Genomic DNA, 25983 nt, shown 5'->3' on the forward strand with positions numbered 1-25983 from the left:
ATTAACCTAGTATTCTAATAACTATTTTGGGACGCCATGCAGATTAGCAGTAAACCTGATTCTTACGTTACGTTGCTATTTTCCTAAGTTAAACAACAGCAACAACAAAAAACCCAAGAGCTCAAAATGATTTTTAGCATTTGCACTTTCCCTAATTCAACATGTCTGAAAAGGAGGGGGAAGAAGGGAAGCCTATTTAATCCTGTCACTGGTAAAATTGGGCTTGGGTGTGGATCATTTTGGATAATTAATAACCTCATCTTTTCCCAGGAAGTCATGCATCTTAAAATCATGTTTTATCAGACAGCTTACGCCTGTTGAAAGTTGTGCAATTTAAGTTAAACATTAACTTGGGGGTGCAAAAGTAGTATATTCACGAGCTGTAATTACCTCAAGGAGGGTTGGGATAACTATCTGTATATTACTCTAATTTAAAAATGCACTTACCATAATTAAAGCTGGACAGGCCACTTCTGTCATCATGCTGCTGCTCTATGATCCAAATGTCACCACATCAACACTTAAAAAAAGCTCATAGTTATTTCCTTGATATGCCCAGTGCAGTATGAGCAACCTGTGAAGGAGACTTCATCCTCGCTCATGCACACACACACACTGACACACTGTAAATACACACATAAGTAACAACAACGGGGGAAAAAAAAGAGAGCAAGCAGCCTCGGCCAATTGCAACGTGGGCAGGAATGTGACAGCAGCTGGAAGTCAAGCTTGGGAAGGAACAAGGGGAGGGAATCTCTCTCTCTCTCTCTTTCTCTGTCACACATACACTCTAACCCCCCCCCCACACACACCACACTGTAGGACACACACACACACACGCACACATTCTTGTATTTGTTGCCTTCTTGAAACCTCCGAAAAATGCTTACCTCTTCAGGACCACCCTTTCTAGATATATAAAGATTTGTATTTACAACATTAATAACATATACATACGATGCAAATATAAAAAAGGTATACTTTTATTTCATTTTTTTGGTTTTTAATCTTCATAATCTACTTCAAGTTATTACAGTATGTCTCTACATATTTATTTATTTATCTTGATTAATTTTGGCCAAAGGGGGCGCATTCAAATTTCTTACACACACTTGTTATTACATATGTTGACCAGAGAGGGAACACTTTTAAAACCGACACACAGTCAATTTGAAAAATCCCTCCTTTTTGGGAACAACCTAATGAGATCTCTATTTTTGTTTTTTTGTAATGTGCTTAAGGCCGATGACAAACGAGTCACGGACCACAGATGGCCTCTGTCTTGCACTTTGGGCAACCCAGCTGTAGAAGCTAACTGTTAATGGCCACTACAGTCTGAGTACCGTAGTGTATTTGTTCATCCTATGGTCACATATGGGACGCGCGTTGTCTTATGTCAGCACTGGAAGTCGTAAAATCAGCTGTTCACCTGGCGTGTTTTTTCGGGGTTGAATAGGGAAGTCCTTCTTTAGCTGCTGTCTTGTTTTATCATATATTGCTGACTTTGCACACATTAAATCAACAAAAAAAATCCTGACTTTGGAGCAATGTTCACGGACTCTAGTATTTGGCTCTCTATTAGATGCAAGGGTTTTCCGTATTGGGACCATGATTTCGGTCCTAACTTGTTCACCGGTACTCATATAGAAGGTACTTTTCCTTGTTGATGTCTCAAGAAGGGTAGAAATACAAGAACACACACACACACACACACACACACACACACACACACACACACACACACACACACACACACACACACACACACACACACACACACACACACACACACACACGCACACACACACACACAGCATAATAGGCAGGTGCTAACAGACCACCTCAACGTGACCCATCAGTCTCTGTAATAGTAACAGAGAAGCCTCTTGTTGGCATATGAAACCGGTGAGAAAAGTAAAGTTATGCAAAAATAAAAAGAGACTGAGTGGGAGGGAACAAAGAAAAAGCGGACATTCTTCCTCACTCACAACCGTTATAAGATAATCATATTTCAAGGAAAACGCTGTACCTTAAAAACTTACATTGGGAAACAGCGCCTTTTGAAATGAATTGAAATTCAAAACAGCATACTTTTAACATGATACATGCATTTTAAAAAGAAAAACACCACAATACAATGTACTAAAACATCTACTATAGTTTTATGAAGTGATGTAATGATAATTTACAGCATTTAACGTAGAAAGTGGACTTCTATGGTGTCTCCTTCCAGATACTTTGCCGTCAAACACACCATTAGCAGCTTCTTCATATTTTCATGAATAAATGTATGCCGTTTAGGTTTTATTTTAACAACCTTGGCTGGCGTTAGACTCATTCTACTTCGGTGTAGTGCAGACTGGCAGTGATACGCTCTAACTGTTTCACCATATTGGCTGCACACTCTGTCATGTTTTTGATTATTTCTGTCTTAAATTCAATTAATATCATACGCTTTGTTTCCTCAGCACTGTCCCTCACATCACTTTTTCATTGCCATGGTTGGAAAAACAACAAAGTTATGTCTTGCTAGCTATACGCCAGGTGTGTTTAAATATATATATATATATATATATATATATATATATATATATATATATATATATATATATATATATATATATATATACACAGTGTTTCCCACAGGACAGGCATCTATTTGTGGTGGTGTGGTCGGGGGAAAGGGGGTGGCGGCGGCAGCGGTGATGACCAAGAAGAACGCGGAGTTGGAATATAATTACAACACTTTATGTACATATTTATATACCGATTTGAACAGTTAGTTATTCACTGAAATATATTTATTAATTGTGGTTCTTACAAAAAATATATCTTATAAAATATAAAAGCTAAAATGTCTCTTAAAGCTCTGCCCCTTTAATTAGTGCATACTAAATAATTTAACTATAGCCTACTGCTACAACCATATTATTTACCAGCAACATAAAGTGAAACAGAGGCAGAGGTGTCCTGCCAGTCAGTCAACCTCCTCCTCCTCCTCTGCTGCTGAACAGGTCGCACTGGAGCTAGTCTCGCTCGCCAGACCCTCCTCCAGAGAAGAGGGAGACACTGGAGCTTACCGTGCTGGGTGTTATACAGCCATGACTTAAATTGTGGCATTTTTAGCCATTCTGGATCGAACCCAGTCGCTCTATGTTTTGTCGTGGTCCTCTCTATAAGGCACATAAGAATATAAAATAGGACCCTTTTCATGAGAAAAGTGCATTTCTGATCCGACCCTGCTTTATTTTTCAGTGTTTGCTGAGTCTCACCTGTTGCCTCCGCCCTAGCTGGCTCTACATGCTGCCTGTCTTCCTCCTCTCCTACAACATCTCCCTGCGTACTTACTATCCCTTCCTCCTCACCCTCTCTTACTGCCTCAGCTGTCACAGCTGCGGCACTAGTTGAAGCCTGGAAATATTGGAAGCAAATTAATTTTCACACTGATGGACGTCTGTTCACTTTCCTTATGAGATTTCTAAGTGTCTACACCGTTTTGATGATACCTCCTGTGGTCCGGACTGTAGGCCTACCTCCTCTCCAAGTCGAGCCCTTTTCGGCCGTTGAAAATATTTTTCTATACTAATCTGTGTGAAGGAGTGAACATCCAACATTAGAATTTATTACTAACGAGCAGAACCGCTCTATGTACAGTGCCGTCTAACCTTAAGCGGCAGCAGCTCAACACATGCAGGGTTCAACGTTAAGGTTTTTTTCTACTTGCCCGACTTCTCAAATCTACTTGCCCCAATATTTTTACTTGTCCTGCCTAGGTTTTTTTCTGGCTGTGTAGTGCTCATGGCTTATATCTTACTAAAATCCTTCCCGTTGACTATTTACAACACTACACAGTAATTATTATTATTATCTATAATTACATTTAAATGGCATTGCATACATGTAAAATTAAATGCTATTTCACATTATTTGACCAGTAGCAGTTACACCCATCTGAACAGGTCAGCCACCTGTTTAAAGCCCGATCACAGTTGAAATCTTGAAATGAAGGGCCTTTAATGGCCAAAACATTAACCTGGACAACATTTTAACAGCTGGTTGGCTCAGATTTTATTCTTTTCATTGCATTCACATGCTGCAGTGGACAGTGGACAATTATCTTCAGTATTAATGCAGTATCTGGAGCACCGTCTCCACGTGTGTTTATTGACAACAGGGTTATAACCTGGACACGTTAGCTCGTCGGTATTGTAACACGTGACTGTTACTACGTGCGTTTGCCCCGGCCCCCGAGTCAAACAGCGGCGGTGTTAATGAAGCAGCGTCAGGCTGCTCACCGTCAGTAAAACGCTCGGTGAAATCGCGGATTAACGTTAAATATATGACGAGCCGCGAGCGATGCAGCTATAACCTATCTACCTATAACCTATATTACCCTCGTATTTTGATCCGGTCGGTCCGTTTTTCTTTTACTCGTCGTGGTCTTCTTCTTCTTCTTCTTTTTCTTCTTCCTCTTCTGGCCCACCAGGTGAATTAAGTGCTATTGGCGGAGTTACAATGCATAGTAGGCTACCGCCACCTACTGCACCGGAGCTGTAACTACAAGGTACATTCACAGACAGAGTCCCATTGCTTTTATGAGCGGTCGAGCGAGTCAAAAGCCGAAAAATCCATTTGTGGCGGATGTAATTCTTTCGTGGCGGGCCGCCACAAATAAATGAATGTGTGGGAAACACTGTATATTCATACAGTACAGGACAAAAGTTTGAACGCACCTTCTCATTTCAATGCGTTTTTATTATTTTAATGACTATTTACATTGTAGATTGTCACTGAAGGCGTCAAAACTATGACACCTGTGAAGTGAAAACCATTTCAGGTAACTACCTCTTGAAGCTCATCGAGAGAATGCCAAGAGTGTGCAAAGCAGTAATCAGAGCAAAACATGGCTATTTTGAAGAAACTAGAATACAAAACATGTTTTCAGTTATTTTACTTTTTTTTGTGAAGTACATAACTTTACATGTATTCATTCATAGGTTTGATGCCTTCAGTGACAATCTACAATGTAAATAGTCATGAAAATAAAGAACACACATTGAATGAGAAGGTGTGTCCAAACTTTTGGCCTGCACTGTATATGTAAATATATACTGTATATATACAGTATGTCAGCTTTGTGTTATAGACGACAAAGCATATTAGTTATTGGTAACAAAATATCTGCTTTTTCTTATAACTTTACGTATTTTTGCTCTTTTTTTCTCACATTTTTACCTATTTTTTGTTTGATTACATTCCAACAATATGCTGCCGGCCAACAAAACCTAAGCTGCGGCCCGCAAATGGCCCCCGGGGCACACTTTGGACAAACTCTGGTTTATACTGTAAGTATTGTGCTTATTACACACCAGCTGTTTGGTTGTAACCTGCATCTTAGTTGCAGTTTTTATTACCAAATTTGGAGGTGTTGAAATCTCTGTGTAAAATGGCTAAAGTTAATCAGTAGCATGTCAGGGGAAAATCCAATGTAAATTAGCATCAAGCTAGTGCTTTTTGAAAAGTTGAGCCTTACTGTACGTTTGAGCGTTTTCTAGTCGGCATACTTGCTTTGTTGGCATGGAAAATTGTACCATTACCCAGAGGCAGTCCGACTCTGAATGCTGCTTGAGTTCTTGTCTACCTACCAAGTGTTTGACGTCATGTGCAATAAAGAAATTAAAACAGGGCACCCTTTGATTGATCGGTCAGTGCCTAAAAGAAGTATGCATTCTAACAATCACTTGCTCGTGACATTTAAAAAAAACAAAAAAAACAGAAGACCAAAATACATAATTTGAATATATATTTTTCTTTTCATAATTTTTGCTCACTTATTGTCTTTCGCACAGCGTCTATTAAAATGACATGCTTTATTGCTAACCATGCAAATTGGACGATGAAGTCCCCCCCCCATCCCCTCCAACACAAATACATTACAGTTCTGAGGGGAAAAAACGGGCGCAGATGCATAAAACATTTAGTGAAAGTTAAACGGTAGAAAATGGATGGATGGATAAACAGACGTTCATTGTTTATACAGTATATACATGGAGTTCCAGTGTGAGATTTAAAGCAGGTCGAGGCAAAATACTTGGATGGGTCAACTATAGTGATGTCATAAACGGCCTCAATAGATTTACCACCTTGCTGACTTTAGAGAGGAACCTTTGTGTCCATCACTATTTCTTTTCACAGTTCTTCACGTATCTAAGCAGGGGTGTGCACCGTCTGAAAAGCCCCCACATGCACGTCCAGTCATGTCTAGACTTCATGCAGTTTTACATCTGAGTTCCTGTGTTTTATTTGGCACGCATGTAAAAGATAAACGACATTAGTCACTTGGGAAGAGAACAATACGTATAAGTCATGCAGAATTCTGTTTGGGCTGCGACTTGATGAAGTGTATGATGACACGCTCTTGCGGGCTGAAAATGATAAGTGTGTGGACTTCAACAGGGGGACCCAAAACAAAGTCTTAACCCTTAAATAGCTCACTCTACTCCTGGTATGCAGCATTTTGTTGCACAAGTACAGTTTTCCTTTTTTGAAACCTACAATTAAGATGACTTTACTTTAAGACATCCCATAACCACTACTATAACATTCCTAGAAATGTAGTCTACTATGACTTCCTTTTGACCTTACCCTGAAATATTATTATTTACACCCTGAAACTGGGGTTGCGTGATATATATAATATACAATACAAATGGCGCAATCCTGGCCTCCGTGGCGGTAAATAATAGGGCTGCGAATCTTTGGGTGTCCCACGATTCAATATCGATTCTTGGGGTCACGATTCGATTATAAATCGATTTTTTTGATTTAACGCGATTCTCGATTCAAAAACTATATTTTTCCGATTCAAAACAATTCTCTATTCATTCAATACATAGGATTTCAGCAGGATCTACCCCAGTCTGCTGACATGCAAGCAAAGTAGTAGATTTTTGTAAAACGCTTTTATAATTGTAAAGGACAATGTTTTATCAACTGATTGCAATAATGTACATTTCTTTTAACTATTAAATGAACCAAAAATATGACTTATTTTATCTTTGTGAAAATATTGGACACAGTGTGTTGCTTATGAGATGCGATGCAAGTGTAAGCCACTGTGACACTATTTTTTTAAAAATTGTTTTTATAAATGTCTAATGATAATGTCAATGAGAGATTTTTAATCACTGCTATGTCGAAATTGTTACTATTATTGATACTGTTGTTGATAATATTCATTTTTATTTCACTACTTTTGGTTTGTTCTGTGTCGTGTTTGTGTGTCCTCTCAATTGCTCTGTTTATTGCAGTTCTGAGTGTTGTTGGGTCGGGTTTGGTTTTGGAATTGGATTGCATTGTTATGGTATTGCTTTGTATTATTTTGTTGGATTGATTAATTAAAAAAAAAAAAGAAGTATATATATATATATATATATATATATATATATATATATATATATATATATATATATATATGTATGTGTGGGGAAAAAAATCACAAGACTATTTCATCTCTACAGGCCTGTTTCATGAGGGGGGTACCCTCAATCGTCAGGAGATTTTAATGGGAGCATTCGCATACCATGGTTTATATAGGGCACAGAGTGGGTGGGTACAGGCTGGCCTAGGGGCGTGGTGATTGGTTCATGTGGTGTTTCCGTCTATGGCGGCATGTTGTTACAATTTCGCTGCGCTTGTTGAGGGATGACAGGTCTGGACGGTAGATAATAAACAGTTTCTCTTTCAAGCATAGGTTGCATCTTTTATTACCACTATTGTAAGGTGTGCTGGATGCAAGAATTTGCCATGTTATTGAATATTCAACATTATTGTCTTTGAGGTCCCAAATGTGTTTGCTGAGTTCTGTGGTATTTCGCAGGTTTTTGTTCCTGAAAGAAGCCTTGTGGTTGTTCCATCTGGTTTCGAATTCACCCTCGGTTAATCCTACATATGTGTCGGATGTGTTAATGTCCTTGCGTATTACCTTAGATTGGTAGACAGCTGATGTTTGTAAGCATCCCCCGTTGAGGGGGCAATCAGGTTTCTTTCGACAGTTACATGCTTTGTTGGTTTTGGAGTCGTTCTGACTGGGGGTCGACGGCTCATTTGCAATTGTTTTGTTGTGGTTTGAGATGATTTGTCGTATATTGTTCATGCAGCTGTAGCTCAATTTGATGTTGTTCTTGTTGAATACTTTTCTTAGGTTGTTGTCTTTGGGAAAGTGTTTGTCAATCAGGTTGAGGAATTTGTGTCCAATGTTCGTTGAGACGTTTTTGCTGTATGGGGGGTTGTACCAGATGATGCCGTTTCGTTTTCTGTTCTTTTTTGGCTGGTTTCCTGGCGTGGGTTCATAGGTGAGGGTGAAATTGTATCCGCTTTCATCAAGGGCTTTTTGGTACGGGGGGGTTGCTTGGTCAAATTCAGCTTTGCTAGATGACAGCATTGATAGCCTTTTATTGATTCCGGTAGGTATTCTTTTCGTGGTGGTGGGTGGATGGTTGCTGTCATGGTGCACGTATTGGAGTGTTGTGTTGGGTTTCGTGAATGGTTGGTAGCTGTTATTTCTCAGGTTGAAAGTGACGTCAAGAAAGTTGACGGTTTGCTTGTTGGCTTCAATCGTGATCCGTAGGCCGTTCTCTTTGAAAATTTGGCATATGCGCTTCTTGGTATTCTCGCTGCTCCTTGGCGAGGCGCGACACACTGCCAGTCCGTCATCACGGTAAATACCAAGGTTCAGATTGAGGCTAGCGAGCTGGGAGAGGAGGAAACTCCCAACGAGTTCACACGTTTCTGCTCCGTCAAAACTTCCCATAGTGACGTCAAATGTTGCATTGTTCTTTTTTTGCCATGGTGTACTGTTGTGGATGAGAATGGAGTTTTTTGCGTGGATGATGATGTTTCTTTCGTTGCCTGTGATTGAGTCGTAGTCTGAGGCGAAGTCTAGTGCTTGAGTCAGTAGGTCTTGCGTGATGGAAGGGTAAAATTCCTCGATATCAAAGGAGATAAAGTTGTGCTGTTGTTTGTCTTGGATGTTGTTGAACCATTTGATTACTGCTGCTGTATTTCTCCATTGGTTGAGTGGTGTTTTGTCCTTGATTTTTGTGTTGACTCTGTCCAGGATTATTTTGCTGATTTTTCCTATTTCAGATTTAGTTGGGTTTATTAGTCGGCATGTTGGGTTATTTGCGAAGTTGGGTTTGTGATCCTTCAATGTGATGAAGGCTTCCTTGTTGGCTGTGGCGTCCACCCTGTCCTCAATGTCCAGTTCAGCCGCGATCCTTTTATTTTCCAGGTGGATGTTCTGTAAGGTATTGGGTTGCGCTTTTTTGTATGATTTGGTGATGCAACATTTTTTTCCCCACACATACATATATTGCGCTCTACTACGGTATCGAGCACTATTTTTTGGATAACCTTATTAAGACATATATATATATATATATATATATATATATATATATATATATATATATATATATAAAATAAAAATAAAAATCGATTTTTGAAAAATGAGAATCGATACTGAATCGTACAACAATTTTTTCCTACACCCCTAGTAAATAAGCTATGTTTCTTACAGGTATCAGCCCAGGAAGAAGAAGAATAGCTAAACATGCTACACTACACACCGTAGGACACAGATGTCAAACTTCAGGCCCGGGGGCCAGATCTGGCGTGCCACATCAATTTGTGTGGCCCCCGAAAGGGTGGAAATATGTGTTAATAAAGTACCTTATCTTTTCTTAATACATGTATTACAAAAATAAATGTACTGTGTGCAATTACATATATTAACCCTTTAATCGTCTATAATAATAAAACAAAATATTATATCATCATACATTTCAAAACAATGTTTTTGTTCAAATTAAAGATAAATACTTAAATATCTGCTTGACTTATGATTTCAATCCAACAAATTGTTCATGCAAAAAGTTTACAGTAACATTTTTTACAGTAACATCCACTTTCAATATAGAGTACCGTATTTTTCAGACTATAAGTCACAGTTTTTTTCATAGTTTGGCCGGGGGTGCGACTTATACTCAGGAGCGACTTATGTGTGAAACTATTTTGGGGCTGTGGCTCGGTAGGCCGTGTGAGCAAATTGAGGGTTCCATGTTCGATCCCCGCTTTCGCCATCCTAGTCACTGCCGTTGTGTCCTTGGGCATGACAATTTACCTACCTGCTCCCAGTGCCACCCACACTGGTTTAAATCTAGCTTAAAGATGTAGATAACGGGTTTTACTTTGTAAAGCACTTTGAGTCTCTGGAGAAAAGTGCTAAATAAATACAATTCACTTCAATATTTGCGAGGAGTACATAAATGGCGCTCGCAAGTATGGAAGAATTGACAAAGCAAGTTTTAATTGTGGTGAGACCTCCGTCTACTCCTTTCTCTTCAGCTCCTCTGCCGATGTTAACGTAGGTGGATTTTACTTTTTAAAATCTTCATTATTGTAGCAATATTGTTGTTAAAGTTAAGGATTTTGGGGATTTCTGATCATTTGTGGGAGACTTCTGTGTGTGTGCGCATGTTACAAGAGCAGCGTATACAGGGACAGCAGCTTGTCGTTGTTGTTTTGGCTTGTTGATAAAGAGATAGTTAATTCATGTGTATAGAAGTGTACAAATCTTCACTAAAATAGGACTTTTGTTGAGGCTGGACCCCATTATTCATGTTTACATTGTTTCTTATGGAGAAATGTGCTTCATGATACATCCATCCATCCATTTTCTACCGCTTATTCCCTTTGGGGTCGCGGGGGCGCTGGAGCCTATCTCAGCTACAATCAGGCGGAAGGCGGGGTACACCCTGGACAAGTCGCCACCTCATCACAGGGCCAACACAGATAGACAGACAACATTCACACACCAGGGCCAATTTAGTGTTGCCAATCAACCTATCCCCAGGTGCATGTTTTTGGAGGTGGGAGGAAGCCGGAGTACCCGGAGGGAACCCACGCAGTCACGGGGAGAACATGCAAACTCCACACAGAAAGATCCCGAGCCCGGGATTGAACCCAGGACTACTCAGGACCTTCGTATTGTGAGGCAGATGCACGAACCCCTCTCCCACTGTGCTGCCCCCTTCATGATACAAACTATTTGATTCACGAAACCCGTTCGAGAACCAATTAAGTTTGTAAATCAAGGTTCCACTGTATATGCCAAATAATATATTTTGATTAGAGATGCCGATAAATGCTTTAAAATGTAATATCGGAAATTATCGGTATCGTTTTTTTATTATCAATATCGGTTTTTTTTTAATTTTTTTATTTATTTAATTAAATCAACATAAAATACACAAGATACACTTACAATTAGTGCACCAACCCACAAAACCTCCCTCCCCCATTCACACTCATTCACACAAAAGGGTTGTTTCTTTCTGTTATTAATATTCTGGTTCCTACATTATATATCAATATATATCAATACAGTCTGCAAGGGATACAGTCCGTAAGCACACATGATTGTGTGTGCTGCTGGTCCACTAATAGTACTAACTTTTAACAGTTAATTTTACTCATTTTCATTAATTACTAGTTTTTATGTAACTGTTTTTATATTGTTTTACTTTCTTTTTTATTCAAGAAAATGTATCTTATTTTATTAATTTTTTAAAAAGGACCTTATCTTCTCCATACCTGGTCGTCCATATTAGGCATAATAATGTGTTAATTCCACGACTGTATGTATCGGTATCGGTTGATATCGGTATCGGTAATTAAGAGTTGGACAATATCGGAATATCAGATATCGGCAAAAAGCGATTATCGGACATCCCTAATTTTGATATATTGTGATACATATTTTAGGCCATATCGCACATCCCTACATGAAACTGGATTAAATAACTCTTTAAAAGTTTTACTATTTTTGAGAAAATTTAAAGGACAGCTTTGTAAAAAAAAATAGGCAGACATGGGATCTGTAAGTCTGATTTGTTTGTTTTTCTTTAGCGACCATGCAAACCTTGCATGACGTTGCATGTTAGCAATGTAGCTCACAATGCTATGCTATATTGTTTGTGTCCTCCTGTCCCACCTGTGCTACATTCTCTTGAGAACCAGCGTCCTCTGCGGTGGACATTTGTGTTTCGTAGTTTTCCTTTTGTCAGAGCTAAACATTTGCGCTACACCTGCGCTACATTCTCTTGAGAACCAACGTCCTCTGCAGTGCACATTTGTGTTTTTTTATAACAGGAATATTATTTCCCAAATTTCGAGCTCTGACAAAAGTAAACTACCAAACACAAATGTCCCCTGCAGAGGACGCTGGTTCTCAGGAGAATGTAGCGCAGGTGTAGCGCTAATTTTTAGCTCTGACAAAAGAAAACTACAAAAACACAAATGTCCACTGCAGAGGACGCTGGTTCTCAGGAGGTTACGGCCTCTATTTAGAGTTACAGTGTGCACTCTTTGAATAAACACCTTCCCCACAGCATGAGGAAGACATCCAGCTTATCACTCAGGCACCTGGAGGACCCCAGATAGGATAAACAAGAAGCGGAAAGCCCGTGTCTACTTTCTCCACTGCTTCTCCTTGTGGTGTAAAATACTTTAATACATTAAATCCCTCCAGCTGTATTACATGTAAAAAAAAAAAAAAATCAGACGAAATAATAGTTTGGAAGCCCTGTTCAGAATGAACTGTCAGTGGAATATTCCTTACAATTCATCTTAACTTAATTTCAAAATGTTTTCACAAGTCATTTAAGCCACCACAGCTCTGTGGTTGCTCAGTGTAAGCGTGAGAGGTGACATCACACACACACACACACTTTGGACGGCATTCCCGAGTGAGTTCCAAAATTCCCATGTGACTCCAGAAGGCTTGAGCGTGAGATTTTATTTTGGAAAGAGGTTCCACCCGGTGATTTTAAACCAACCTCCTTTTTCAAATACCACATTTTTTTAAGTCCTGCAATTTCACGTCTGAAACCCAATGAAATTCAAACCATCAACCGGTGAAGGTTTATATAGAATTTACCTTCTGAAATGTGTCTTTAGTAGATTATTCCAAGGTTGTAACAATGTTTCCTGTTTATTACTATCTGTGTGATGGGCAGCACAACTGTGTGTTCTACTCATGTAAATTATGGCACATGCCAAACTGCAGTTATAATGTTGTGGGGCGGCATCTCTATTTCTTGAAAAACAAGGTTGTCGTCGTCTTGACGCAGAGAGTTATGGAGGTAAGACTCCGCACCTACTGGCAAACCCATTACATAACAGTTCAACCTCCAAGATGCACGCCCCACAGTGTGGTGTTTATCAAAAGGACTCCATTCGGAATTCGGGAGTAAAAAAGAATGTGGTGGCTTGCCAACATTCTTCATTGCAACTTGGCGGTGATGTTTGTGTAGTGACCAAAACAACCACACTGGTGGAATGCAATCCCACAGCAGTGTGTGACCAAGCTGGCGACCACTGATTGAAGCTAAGAAAGACTTTCTGATGCAGCCTCAACACCATTTGAACAAATCAGGTAAACTCTTGTTGGTTTAACACCGCAGCGACCATGGGAATGCTCACAAATCTGCGCCTGACGCATGTGGCATCACCTGGCGCCAAGGAGGTTGGTGCACCCTTTTGTTTGCAGACTGGTGTAAAACCACTTGTTGGGTTAACACACTGTATGACCTTTTACTTTGTACACACACGTCTACGTGACAATATTGTCAATAAAACGCCAAAATGTGAATGTAGGGTCTGTGCTAGTAATAAAACAAGACACAGGAGCAAAAATTCTCCCAAGTTGGTCCCCTTATAGTGTAAAATGTACATTTTAAAGATGTCTTAACGGTAATGTGTCCTTGGGGGCTTTTTATGGCAATCAATTGTGTGAAAAAGCTTGCATCTTCCTCTCTTGTTTGCTCCATTTTCAAAAAAGAGGCACTCAAATGATTGTGATCAAATTATTTTAAAGTTCCAAGTTTAAATGACATCATAAACCAGGGGTAACTTTTTCCACCAAGGGCCATATACTGAAAAGTCAAAGCATTCTGGGGCCATTTAAAATATTATCTATTTTGTAAAAAAAAAAAAAAAAAGATAAGGGGACAAAAGGTGACAAAGCGTATTATTATCAGTTATTAGTATCCCCTTGTAAACTTTTCCTCATTACATTACATATTTTTTGCGCATTTTTTCTTACACTTTTACGGCTTGATTTTATTTTGACAAAATGCTGCGGGCCAACACTTTGGACACCATTGTCATAAACAAACAGTCCTTCTACGTGATACCACCCCTAACTAAATAAGTCTGCTTCATGTATATGCCCACTACTTCAAGGAGGAATACTTTGGGAAAAAAAGGCTTTGCTACACATTTTAAATGAAGTCATTTAAGAGTCAGCTACAGATGTGGGGGTTTAATTTTTATTTATTTATTATTCAGCAAAAAGGCTGGCGTCACGGTGGAAGAGGGGTTAGTGCATCTGCCTCACAATACGAAGGTCCTGAGTAGTCTTGGGTTCAATCCCGGGCTCGGGATCTTTCTGTGTGGAGTTTGCATGTTCTCCCCGTGACTGCGTGGGTTCCCTCCGGGTACTCCGGCTTCCTCCCACCTCCAAAGACATAGGTTGATTGGCAACACTAAATTGGCCCTAGTGTGTGCATGTGAGTGTGAATGTTGTCTGTCTATCTGTGTTGGCCCTGCGATGAGGTGGCGACTTGTCCAGGGTGTACCCCGCCTTCCGCCCGATTGTAGCTGAGATAGGCTCCAGCGCCCCCCGCGGCCCCAAAAGGGAATAAGCGGTAGAAAATGGATGGATGGATTATTCAGCAAAAAGGCTAATGTAGAATGACTTTGCTGTTAAAATGTGAGTGTAACATTAGCACTGTAGCTCGTGTAATTATGCTAGTGTTGCTAACGTTTGTTAGCTCAGACTTACTTCCTGTTTGTCTACGGTGCAAAACCTTCTAGGTAATGTGATCTATGTGATCTAAAAAATACTTCCAAGTTAAAATGTATTATTATACTTATTTAGCCTTTATTAATCCAGTTAAGACAATTACGAACGGATTGTCATTTGCAATGCTGTCATTGCAAAGACGCAGAGTTAACAGGTCAATGATGTTGAAGTGTAATGATAATCCCTCATCATCTCTCATTTATCAACAAAAATTACCACTATAGATCGCTAAAGAACATGCCAGGTAAATATGTTAGAACAGAAATGAATAGTTGCTAAGACAAACATTTTATGGGGACGGCGTGGCGAAGTTGGTAGAGTGGCTGTGCCAGCAATCGGAGAGTTGCTGGTTACTGGGGTTCAATCCCCACCTTCTACCATCCTAGTCACGTCCGTTGTGTCCTGGGGCAAGACACTTCACCCCTTGCTCCTGATGGCTGCTGGTTAGCGCCTTGCATGGCAGCTCCCGCCATCAGTGTGTGAATGGGTGAATGTGGATATACCGTCAAAGCACTTTGAGTACCTTGAAGGTAGAAAATCGCTATACAAGTATAACCCATTTATAAGTGTAAAACATACTCTGAGAATGTCTGCATCTTGTGGACAACAGAGCGCACAGCAGACAATAAGCCTTTGGCGGGGTTTCTTTTAGGACAGTATAAGTACAAAAAATTATTATTGTTATAATTAATGTAGGCCCTGCGATGAGGTGGCGACTTGTCCAGGGTGTACCCTGCCTCCCGCCCGAATGCAGCTGGGATAGGCTCCAGCAACCCCGCGACCCTGAGAGGGACACGCAGTAGAAAATGAATGGATGGATAATTAATTTAAACATTAAAGTAATTTTATCTAGGGTTCTGAGTATGTGCTTCTACTACCATCTGGTGTCTACTTTTAAGTCTGTGTAGTATAAAACGGGGAAAACATCAATACAGAATTTGTTTTCCAATTTTTGTTGAAATCCTGGGCTTTTTGAGTTAACAGGTTACAAGTAGAGATGTCCGATAATGATAATAATCGGCCGATAAATGCTTTAAAATGTAATATGGGAAATGATCGGTATCGTTTTTTTTATTATCGGTATCGTTTTTTTTATTTTATTATTATTTTTAATTATTAAATCAACATAAAAAACACAAGATACACTTACAATTAGTGCACCAACCCAAAAAACCTTCCTCCCCCATTTACACTCATTCACACTCATTCACACAAAAGGGTTGTTTCTTTCTGTTATTAATATTCTGGTTCCTACATTATATATCAATATTTATCAATACAGTCTGCAAGGGATACAGTCCGTAAGCACACATGATTGTGCGTGCTGCTTGTCCACTAATAGTACTAACCTTTAACAGTTAATTTTACTCATTTTCATTAATTACTAGTTTCTATGTAACGGTTTTTATATTGTTTTACTTTATTTTTTATTCAAGAAAATGTTTTTAATTTATTTATCTTATTTTATTTTATACATTTTTCTAAAAAGGACCTTATCTTTACCATGCCTGGTTGTCCAAAATAGGCATAATAATGCGTTAATAATTCCACGACTGTATATATCGGTATCGGTAATTAAGAGTTGGACAATATCGGAATATCGGATATCGGCAAAATAGCCATTATCGGACATTCCTAGTTACAAGGAACAATTACAACATTGTGTAGCGTTGGACAGGCTACTAATGGTCTTCTGTTGAAGCTGTCAAGAAATGCTGGCACTCTGTATGATCATAGCCGAAGTTTAACGATCATGTTAATTTCAAACACACACACACACACATATAAGTGAATGAAGCCCCTACTTAGTCAACAGCCAATATGTCACACTCATGGTAACCGTGTAAACAACGCCAACACTGTCATAAATAAGTGCCGTATAGTGAAACCACACTAAACAACAATGACAAACACATTTCGGGAGAATATTTGCACCGCAACACAACATAAACACAACAGAACAAATTCCCAGAATTCCTTGCAGCACCAACTCTTCCAGGACGCTACAATTGGTAACAAATTCATAAAATGTAATCATAAGTTTATTCAATGTACAGTTGTCTCGTGTTTATCAGGGTTAATTGGGATCGAACATTTTCTTAGTTTGAGCATAAAAAACTGGTTATGAGCTTTTAAATATTTTTTTTTACATTAATAGAGCCCTCTAAACATTGAACAACACCGATATAGTCACATTTACACTTGTTTCACCCAATTAGGTCGCCTTAAGTGTGTTCTACTGTAAATTACAGGACTGTACTGTATTTACCCATAGTCCGAAAGATCCTCCCAATCGTCATTGACATGGCCATCACCCGGCCACTACAACGCCGTCACGGCATGGAAATACTTAATCACATCCTGGATGATTCCTCTAAGTTAGAACTGGGCTTTGAGTGCTTAAAACGGCGGTTGTGAACTGTAAGTTGCTCAACTTGACAGTCGTAGCTAGACCATTAGCTGTGATGTTAGCTTTGTGCGTCTGCGCTGCTGTTCCTCAGTGATCACGTCAAAGCTGTGTTATGGATGTCGACTATAAAGTGCATCAAAAGAGCTCACCTCCACTTGGACCGGACAATTGCTGCTTGTTTATAGCAGTATCAGGTAGCCTTCTCAAGTGCTGCGCCGAATGTCCGATGCTACTTCCAGCTGTTGTCATTTGAAATGGCTCATCTCAAAGGCTCACCAAAATAGAGATGTGTTACCGATGAGGCAGGGGTTGAAGATGAAGTCCATCCAAAAGTTGTTCTGTCAAAAGTAAGCTTGAGATTGTCACAGTGAAGATCGAGTAGCCCCAAGATTAGCCACCAAGATTAGTCGCCAGGATTAGCCACCAAGATTAGCCACCAAGATTAGCCACCAAGATTAGGAATAGGAGTCTAACCATTGACCTGGAAACAAAACTTGGCTTGGTGAATATTTTCAATATAAGTTAAAGTTAATGTTAAAGTATCAATGATAGTCACACACACACTAGGTGTGGTGAAATTTGTCCTCTGCATTCGACACATCCCTTTGGTCACCCCCTGGGAGGTGAGAGGAGCAGTGGGCAGCAGCGGTGCCGCGCCCGGGAATAATTTTTGGAAATTTAACTCACAATTCCAACCCTTGATGCTGAGTGCCAAGCAGGGAGGTAATGGGTCCCAATTTTATAGTCTTTGGTATGACTCACAACCTACCAATCTCAGGGCTGATACTCTAACCCCTAGGGCAGTGGTTCTCAAATGGCGGTACGCGTACCCCTGGGGGTACTTGAAGGTATGCTAAGGGGTACGTGAGATTTTTTTTAAATCTTCTAAAAATAGCAACAATTCAAAAATCCTTTATAAATATATTTATTGAATAATACTTCAACAAAATATGAATGTAAGTTCATAAACTCAGTGAAGCACAAGCTCAGGTTTCTCACTAAAATGTCTGTCAAAAAGAACTGTGAAAAGAAATGCAACAATGCAATATTCAGTGTTGGCAGCTAGATTTTTTTGTGGACATGTTCCATAAATATTGATGTTAAAGATTTATTTTTTTGTGAAGAAATGTTTAGAATTAAGTTCATCAATCCAGATGGATCTTTATTACAATCCCCAAAGAGGGCACTTTAAGTTGATGATTACTTCTATGTGTAGACATCTTTATTTATAATTGAATCACTATTTTTTTTTATAAATCAGAAACTGATGACATAGTGCTGTATTTTACTTCTTTATCTCTTTTTTTCAACCAAAAATGCTTTTCTCTGATTAGGGGGTACTTGAATTAGGGGGTACATCACTGAAAAAAGGTTGAGAACCACTGCACTAGGCCATTGAGTAATAAATAAATGATAAATGGGTTGTACTTGTATAGCGCTTTTCTACCTTCAAGGTACTCAAAGCGCTTTGACACTACTTCCACATTTACCCATTCACACACACATTCACACACTGATGGAGGGAGCTGCCATGCAAGGCGCTAACCAACACCCATCAGGAGCAAGGGTGAAGTGTCTTGCTCAGGACACAACGGACATGACGAGGTTGGTACTAGGTGGGGATTGAACCAGGGACCCTCGGGTTGCGCACGGCCACTCTGCCACTGCGCCACGCCGTCCCTGTAGGTAAGACAAATACTGCACTGAAATACATGTAATACACATATAATACTTACATTTTAAAGTGTAACACTGAATTTAGGCCCAAAACATGTAGAATGTTTATAAAAAGTAAAAAAAAAAAATCTGCGATGCTGCAAGATTTGAAGCCTGATGTAGTGAGGGACAACAACAAAAAATCCTCGAAACATTGTAACTTTTGCCGCAACTTTACGAAAAAGCTGGAATTGTGTCACATTCGTGGGTTGCTTTGTAGCGATGGTCGTGTTCCAAGGATGCGGAAGGAAAGGCAGGAAGCGAAAGCAGCTTGCAAGTACGAATCTTTTAATCGAATTAGGCAAAACACAAAGCAGCGCGATGCTGGGAAACTTACATGAAGCAAAAGGCAAAAACGTAGCTCTTAACATAGCATGAAAAAGGGAGGTTGTGGAGTAAAGCCAACATAACAGTTGCCAACAGTGAACAATGGACCTGCACCGAGTGAACTGCGAGACGGGTACTTAAGGATGCGTGATTAGTGTTGACAGCAGGTGGGGGTACTAATCAATAAACAGAAACTGGTGTGTGTATTCAGCGCACCTAGCAACTAGAGCGTAAACAAAGGCAGGCAAGGAGTACTGGGAACAGAACAAAACACGAAAAAACGTGAACATCACAACAAAACCAAAACAAGACATGACCTGTGGTGACAGGTCATGACAAATTCAGGCATTTTAGGCCGCACCAATCACAAAACAAGCCTGCAAAATCTTGAAGGGACTGGCTCATTAGCATTAAAGCTACAGGCACACCAGAGGGATGACTGAGGCCCTGTCTACATTAAGCCGGATAACCCCTTAAAGGAATAATTATTTAGCTTAAGCATCGTGTCAGCCACACTAAATCATCTTTTAAGGTCCCCCTCCTTGGATAATTTTTTACACGGGTAAGCGCGCCTTTGTATGGACTCATCGATCATTTACAAACTGAGTTGGACGAGGAAGTGACGGCAGAAAGACCGCGCCCCACACAGGAAGTGACGTCAGAAAGAACGCGCCACAGCCAGCTTCATAACAACCTGTTTCCCCTCGGAGGTAAACACTCGAAAGATGGAGGCAAATCATCCAGACATGCCCGTGTTTCCCCTTCCTCTACATCAGGGGTGTCAAACTCAAATACAGAGTGGGCCAAAATTTAAAACTGAACAAAGCCGCGGGCCAAGGTTGAACAAATTATACTTTAAATATGGACCCAAACAAGTTTTACATTGAATATTGAACAAGCAAGGCTTATTTAACTTTATAGTGACATGCAAAATCGAGTTTCAAATAATAATAATCATAATTAAAAAATATCAATGGCATATCAAATACAATTTAAATAAAAATTGAATACCTCTTTTCTATTTGCAGTCTTCTGAGGTAAATATCAAAATAAACTTTTTCCACAGGCTAATAATAAATTTGAAAATAAAATAATAATGAATGAATCAAACATTCAAGCCTTGAAGTAGCAAGAGAAAGTGCTTGAATAAAACGTTAATTATTGCTCAGTTTGCTACACTGATTTGCTTTAACACTGAATATGGAACAAGCAACGCTAATATAACTTAATAGTGCAAAATCCATCCATCCATCCATCTTCTACCGCTTATTCCCGCGCTGGAGCCTATCTCAGCTACAATCGGGCGGAAGGCGGGGTACACCCTGGACAAGTCGCCACCTCATCGCAGGGCCAACACAGATAGACAGACAACATTCACACTCACATCCACACACTAGGGCCAATTTAGTGTTGCCAATCAACTTATCCCCAGGTGCATGTCTTTGGAAGTGGGAGGAAGCCGGAGTACCCGGAGGGAACCCACGCAGTCACGGGGAGGACATGCAAACTCCACACAGAAAGATCCCGAGCCCGGGATTGAACCCAAGACTACTCAGGACCTTCGTATTGTGAGGCAGATGCACTAACCCCTCTGCCACCGTGAAGCCCTAGTGCAAAATCAACTTTCAAAAAACAAACGAAAAAACATCAATGGTATATTAAATAAAATTTAAATAAAAAATGCAATGCCTCTTTTCTATTTGCAGCCTTCTGAAGTAAATATCAACATTAACTTGGTGGGGGGAGGCGGGGTTTGGTGGTAGCGGGGGTGTATATTGTAGCATCCCGGAAGAGTTAGTGCTGCAAGGGGTTCTGGGTATTTGTTCTGTTGTGTTTATGCTGTGTTACGGTGCGGATGTTCTCCCAAAATGTGTTTGTCATTCTTGTTTGGTGTGGGTTCACAGTGGGGTGCATATTTGTAACAGTGTTAAAGTTGTTTATGCGGCCATCCGTAGTGTGACCTGTATGGCTGTTGACCAATAATGCTTTGCATTCACTTGTTTGTGTGTAAAAGCCGCATATATTACGTGACTGGGCCGGCACGCTGGTTGTATGGAAGAAAAGCGAACGTGACGACATGTTGTAGAGGACATTGAAGGCAGTGCCTTTAAGGCACGCTTCCAATAATGTTATCCGGGTGGAAATCGGGAGAATGGTTGCCCCGGGAGATTTTTGGGAGGGGCACTGAAATTCGGGAGGGTTGGCAAGTATGAGTATTAGCGGTGTTACAGCGGCACCGCCGCTTTATAATACCGGCGGGCTAGCTCTAATGTTAATTTTGTATAGCCTCAAGGGCCAAATGAAAATACACGGCGGGCCAAATTTGGCCTGCGGGCCAGAGTTTGACACCCATGCTCTACATGTACAGATGCTTGTGGAAATCACACATGAACACCTTAAGAGAAAGCGATTGCAGCTATTTCGGATACAACACTTCTCAGACGACAAGAGAACTTTCGAATGTCCAGGTCAGCTGTGATTCTACTTACCAAAAAACTTTGTCTATTTGTCGAAGGAGAGACAACGAGAATGCGGGCTCCCGTGGATGTGATAGAAAAGGTAGCGTGTGCTTTGTATTACCTGGCCGACAAGGGAAGACTACGGAAAACATTGAATGCATTTGGACTGGCAAAGCAGACTGTATCAGTTATTGTCCGCCATGTATGTCGCGGACTCAACGTCTAGGTCCAGAATTTATAAAGTCACCAAAAAGGAATGGACAATGAAGGTGACGGCAATATAGTGAGGAGTGTCCTGACCAGATATCTAGATCCATAGATTGATTGATGTAAAATATTATTTGTCATATTGTTTACTTTCACGTCCATTAAAGATTTGATTAATTTATGATGTCTCAGGTGTGATTCACTACAATAGGGCCCCACAGCACACTGGATTCCAGTTAATTGAAATACCACAACACTGGATATTGTTCAGATAAGCTACATTTAATTTAAGAACTTGCACACAAAGCAACACTGGAGGTGACTATGACGTGCGCATTTTCCGCACATGCGTATTAGGTCACGTTGCGCCGGTGGACAGAGGGGGTCTTAAACGACCATTGTGTGTGTGTGGACAAGGATATGGTTAGGTGGGATTTACCCTGGATAACCTTAGTGTAGAAGGGGCCTAAAAGCACTTTCAAACTAAATTCCAGCATCAGTGCAAGATATCGGGGAACAAACTTCCAGTAAACAATTGTGCGGCCTCTGAGACTTACTTAAAATTGTTTAAAAATAAAATAATACGGGACCTTTAACCAGGGGCGCCGAAAAGGGGGGGTAAAGGAGACGGATTCTAGGGGCCCATGATGGAGGGGGGCCCAGAGAGGCCCCTAATGATGATGAAATTATAATACAGAAAAAATAATGACACTGTGTTGGGGGCCCTGTAAAGATTCTTTTCATGGGGCCCAAAATCCCTAGCGGCGCCCCTGCCTTTAACACATGATTTTAGATTTGACCATCCTTTAATGCAGTGGTTCTCAACCTTTTTTCAGTGATGTACCCCCTGTGAATTTTTTTTAAATTCAAGTACCCCCTAATCAGAGCAAAGCATTTTTGGTTGAAAAAAAAGAGATAAAGAAGTAAAATACAGCACTATGTCATCAGTTTCTGATTTATTAAATTGATTAACAGTGCAAAATATTGCTCATTTGTAGTGGTCTTTCTTGAAGTATTTGGAAAAAAAAGATATAAAAATAACTAAAAACTTGTCGAAAAATAAACAATTTATTTAATTATAAATAAAGATTTCTACACATAGAAGTCATCATCATCTTAAAGTGCCCTCTTTGGGGATTGTAATAGAGATCCATCTGGATTCATGAACTTAATTCTAAACATTTCTTCACAAAAAAATAAATCTTTAACCTCAATATTTATGGAACATGTCCACAAAAAAATCTAGCTGTCAACACTGAATATTGCATTTCTTTTCACAGTTCTTTTTGACAGACATTTAAAAAAAAATCCCACGTACCCCTTGGCATACCTTCAAGTACCCCCAAGGGTACGCATACCCCCATTTGAGAACCACTGCTTTAATGCACACAGGCATTAATCCAACTCTAATATTTGTATTGCACGGAACATTAACATGGAAGTTCATGCTTCTTTGAAACATGGGAAGTTGGCACATGTGCTGCGGAAAATAAAAAAAATTAAAAAGAAGAGGACCAAGGCAAACATGAGAGGAATGCTCTCCATCAGTCCAAGCTGCTCCTCTTACTTACCCGCCATGGAGTGTGTAATTACTGCACAATTAAAGTGCTCGTGACGCTGATGACCGTGCTCAGCTGCACAAGAAGAGGGGAGGCCGTCGAGAAAGAGAAGGGCAGAGTTGCTATCAAAGCAACATTAGGAATGTTCTTTCAGCGAAGAGGAAAAACAGCTGTTGAGGATTGCCCCTCAAGGTACATCTTTTATTTTTTTGCTTCTCCTTTTCCCTCTGTCTGTCTTCTTCTGCTCAAACCACAGGAATGAAGACACCATAGTAATGCAATAATCACTCAGCCAACATACTGTGAATACAAACATTCTATAACAAATTGTGCCATTCTATGTACATTTATTATTGTCATATGTTGATGATAATAGTGTCAAGTCATATGTTTAGCTCAGAGCTGCCCATGTGTGCTTTGTGGTACACTTAACCGCACATTTCTGCCCTGAAGTTGTTACTGTTTGCACCTCTTGTTTAACTATAGCAAAGCCACAGGTGGCTATTTTAGATTTTATTTGCACAATAAAAAGTCTGACTTTAACTCAAAAGGTGTGCAAAAAACGTATTGTGTTTTTATATTGGGTTCTAAGCACATTCTAAATGTGTTATTTTCCGATCCGGGTTTTATGCTGTCGATATCGATACAGATCATCCATGAATGACATCAGCCAATATCAATCACATGTATTAACTGTAAATATTAATTAAAGTACCAATGATTGTCACACACACACTAGGTGTGGTGAAATTTGTCCCCTGCATTTAACCCATCCCCTTGTTCAACCCCTGGGAGGTGAGGGGAGCATTGGGCTGCAGCGGTGCCACACGCCTGGGAATCATTTTTGGTGATTTAACCCCCAATTCCAACCCTTGATGCTGAGTGCCAAGCAGGGAGGTAATGGGTCCCATTTTTATAGTCTTTGGAATGACTCGTATTTTATTATAATTTATTTATGATGAGTGCTATTAATAGTTCAACAGCATCAACACAATATTCAAACCAGTGACTTATGCTCTTTTATTACAAACAATCAAGTCAATAGTACACAATAACTAAAAAGCTAAAACTACTATCTACTACTTATTTAAATCCTTAGTTTTCAGTCTACAGTTGAACTCTTCCTGTGTCCAGGAAGTTATCCCATGAATTTTCTTTAACAACACTTTTGTGAAAATAAAACTCTGGACTTCTGAAAGTACTTATTTTTGTGTTGTTTCAATCTGGCTTAGCAATAAACAAGCCCGCTCCCGACTTGCTCCTACTCGGTGTGAAGCAATTTTAGCCTCGTCCACCATTGATAATTGTACCTAATTACCCTACTTAAGATACTAAGAAAGGCAGTTTATTTTCCGCAATAGAGGCTCCACATCCTGTATATAAATACACAGTTAGCTGATAGCTGCCTTTGACAGTCAATTGACCAAGAATACATTCAGTATCAGCCAGGAATTGTCAGCATTAAAAAGCAATAATCACAAATTTTTTCACGAAAATCGTCCGATACCGATCGGTGGTCGATTGATCGGCACATCCCTAACTTACAAATATTATGGACAGTTGGCTAACAACTAACGAATTTCACAATTATCAATTCATATTGGGATGGGATAATCTCTCATTGAATGTACCTAACTCTTCATTTTCAATTATATTTTTTTAATTGTGCACTAATGCAATGCTTCACTATGCATTGCATTAGTGCATGTTTTTTTTATCTGATTCTGTACATTTTCATTCTCTTTCTGGGTTTGTTTTCCTGCCTTGGGGAGTACAGATAACAACGAGCAACTATGCTACAATCTGGCAGAAGTATACGATTGTTCATTATTTGCACTGTCCTATCACATAAACAAACAAATAAATACATTAAAAAAAAACAATGACACTGTTGTGCTATTGCGTTTTCATAATGGTAGATTGTTTACTATAGCAGGGCTGCTGCTATCGATTATTATAGTAATCGAGTAATCTATCGATTAGTTAGTTCTATTAATTGACACCTGTTATAGAAGGGGTGTCCAAAGTGGGACAGGGGCCATTTTTTGCCCAGCAACTCGTTTTTTATTTTACATGTTTCAGAAGTTTAACTAATTCAATTAAATTTAACACTAACAATTATTTGCTTTGTCACTTAACACAGAAGCTAAGATAACAATGGTTCTATTCAAATAGCTTGGCAAATACTGATGGCCATTGAATTGGTTTTAGCATCTTTAATGTAAAAAAATGCATCAACATTCTTTTATTTTTTTTGTCAGCGGCCCTCAGTGGAAAGGTTAGGGAACATAGTTCATTTTTATTCTTGCTATAGCCTCCATTCTTTTTTTCTAAGAAAAGCACATCATCAACATTAAAATTGCACTTTTAGCAAGT

General features: G+C 39.6%; 1 protein-coding gene across 4 annotated transcripts in view; it reads right to left on the reverse strand.

Moving 5' to 3' along the window:
* The window catches only part of phldb2b (pleckstrin homology-like domain, family B, member 2b), an 88231-nt gene extending 70690 nt beyond the window's left edge, over nucleotides 1-17541 (reverse strand). For 2 of the 4 annotated variants that reach the window (XM_061965471.2, XM_061965469.2), the window contains exon 1: nucleotides 448-646. In XM_061965471.2, the coding sequence (XP_061821455.1) occupies nucleotides 448-483 (36 nt within the window). In that variant the 5' untranslated portion in view covers nucleotides 484-646. Of the gene's footprint in view, nucleotides 1-447; nucleotides 649-17488 lie in introns of those variants that run through there. The other 2 variants (XM_061965470.2, XM_061965472.2) reach the window with 2 other exon arrangements.
* Between the last annotated feature and the right edge of the window lie 8442 nt (nucleotides 17542-25983).

The sequence above is a fragment of the Nerophis lumbriciformis genome, linkage group LG07, assembly GCF_033978685.3.
Source record: "Nerophis lumbriciformis linkage group LG07, RoL_Nlum_v2.1, whole genome shotgun sequence".
NCBI classification, from domain to species: Eukaryota; Metazoa; Chordata; class Actinopteri; order Syngnathiformes; family Syngnathidae; genus Nerophis; species Nerophis lumbriciformis.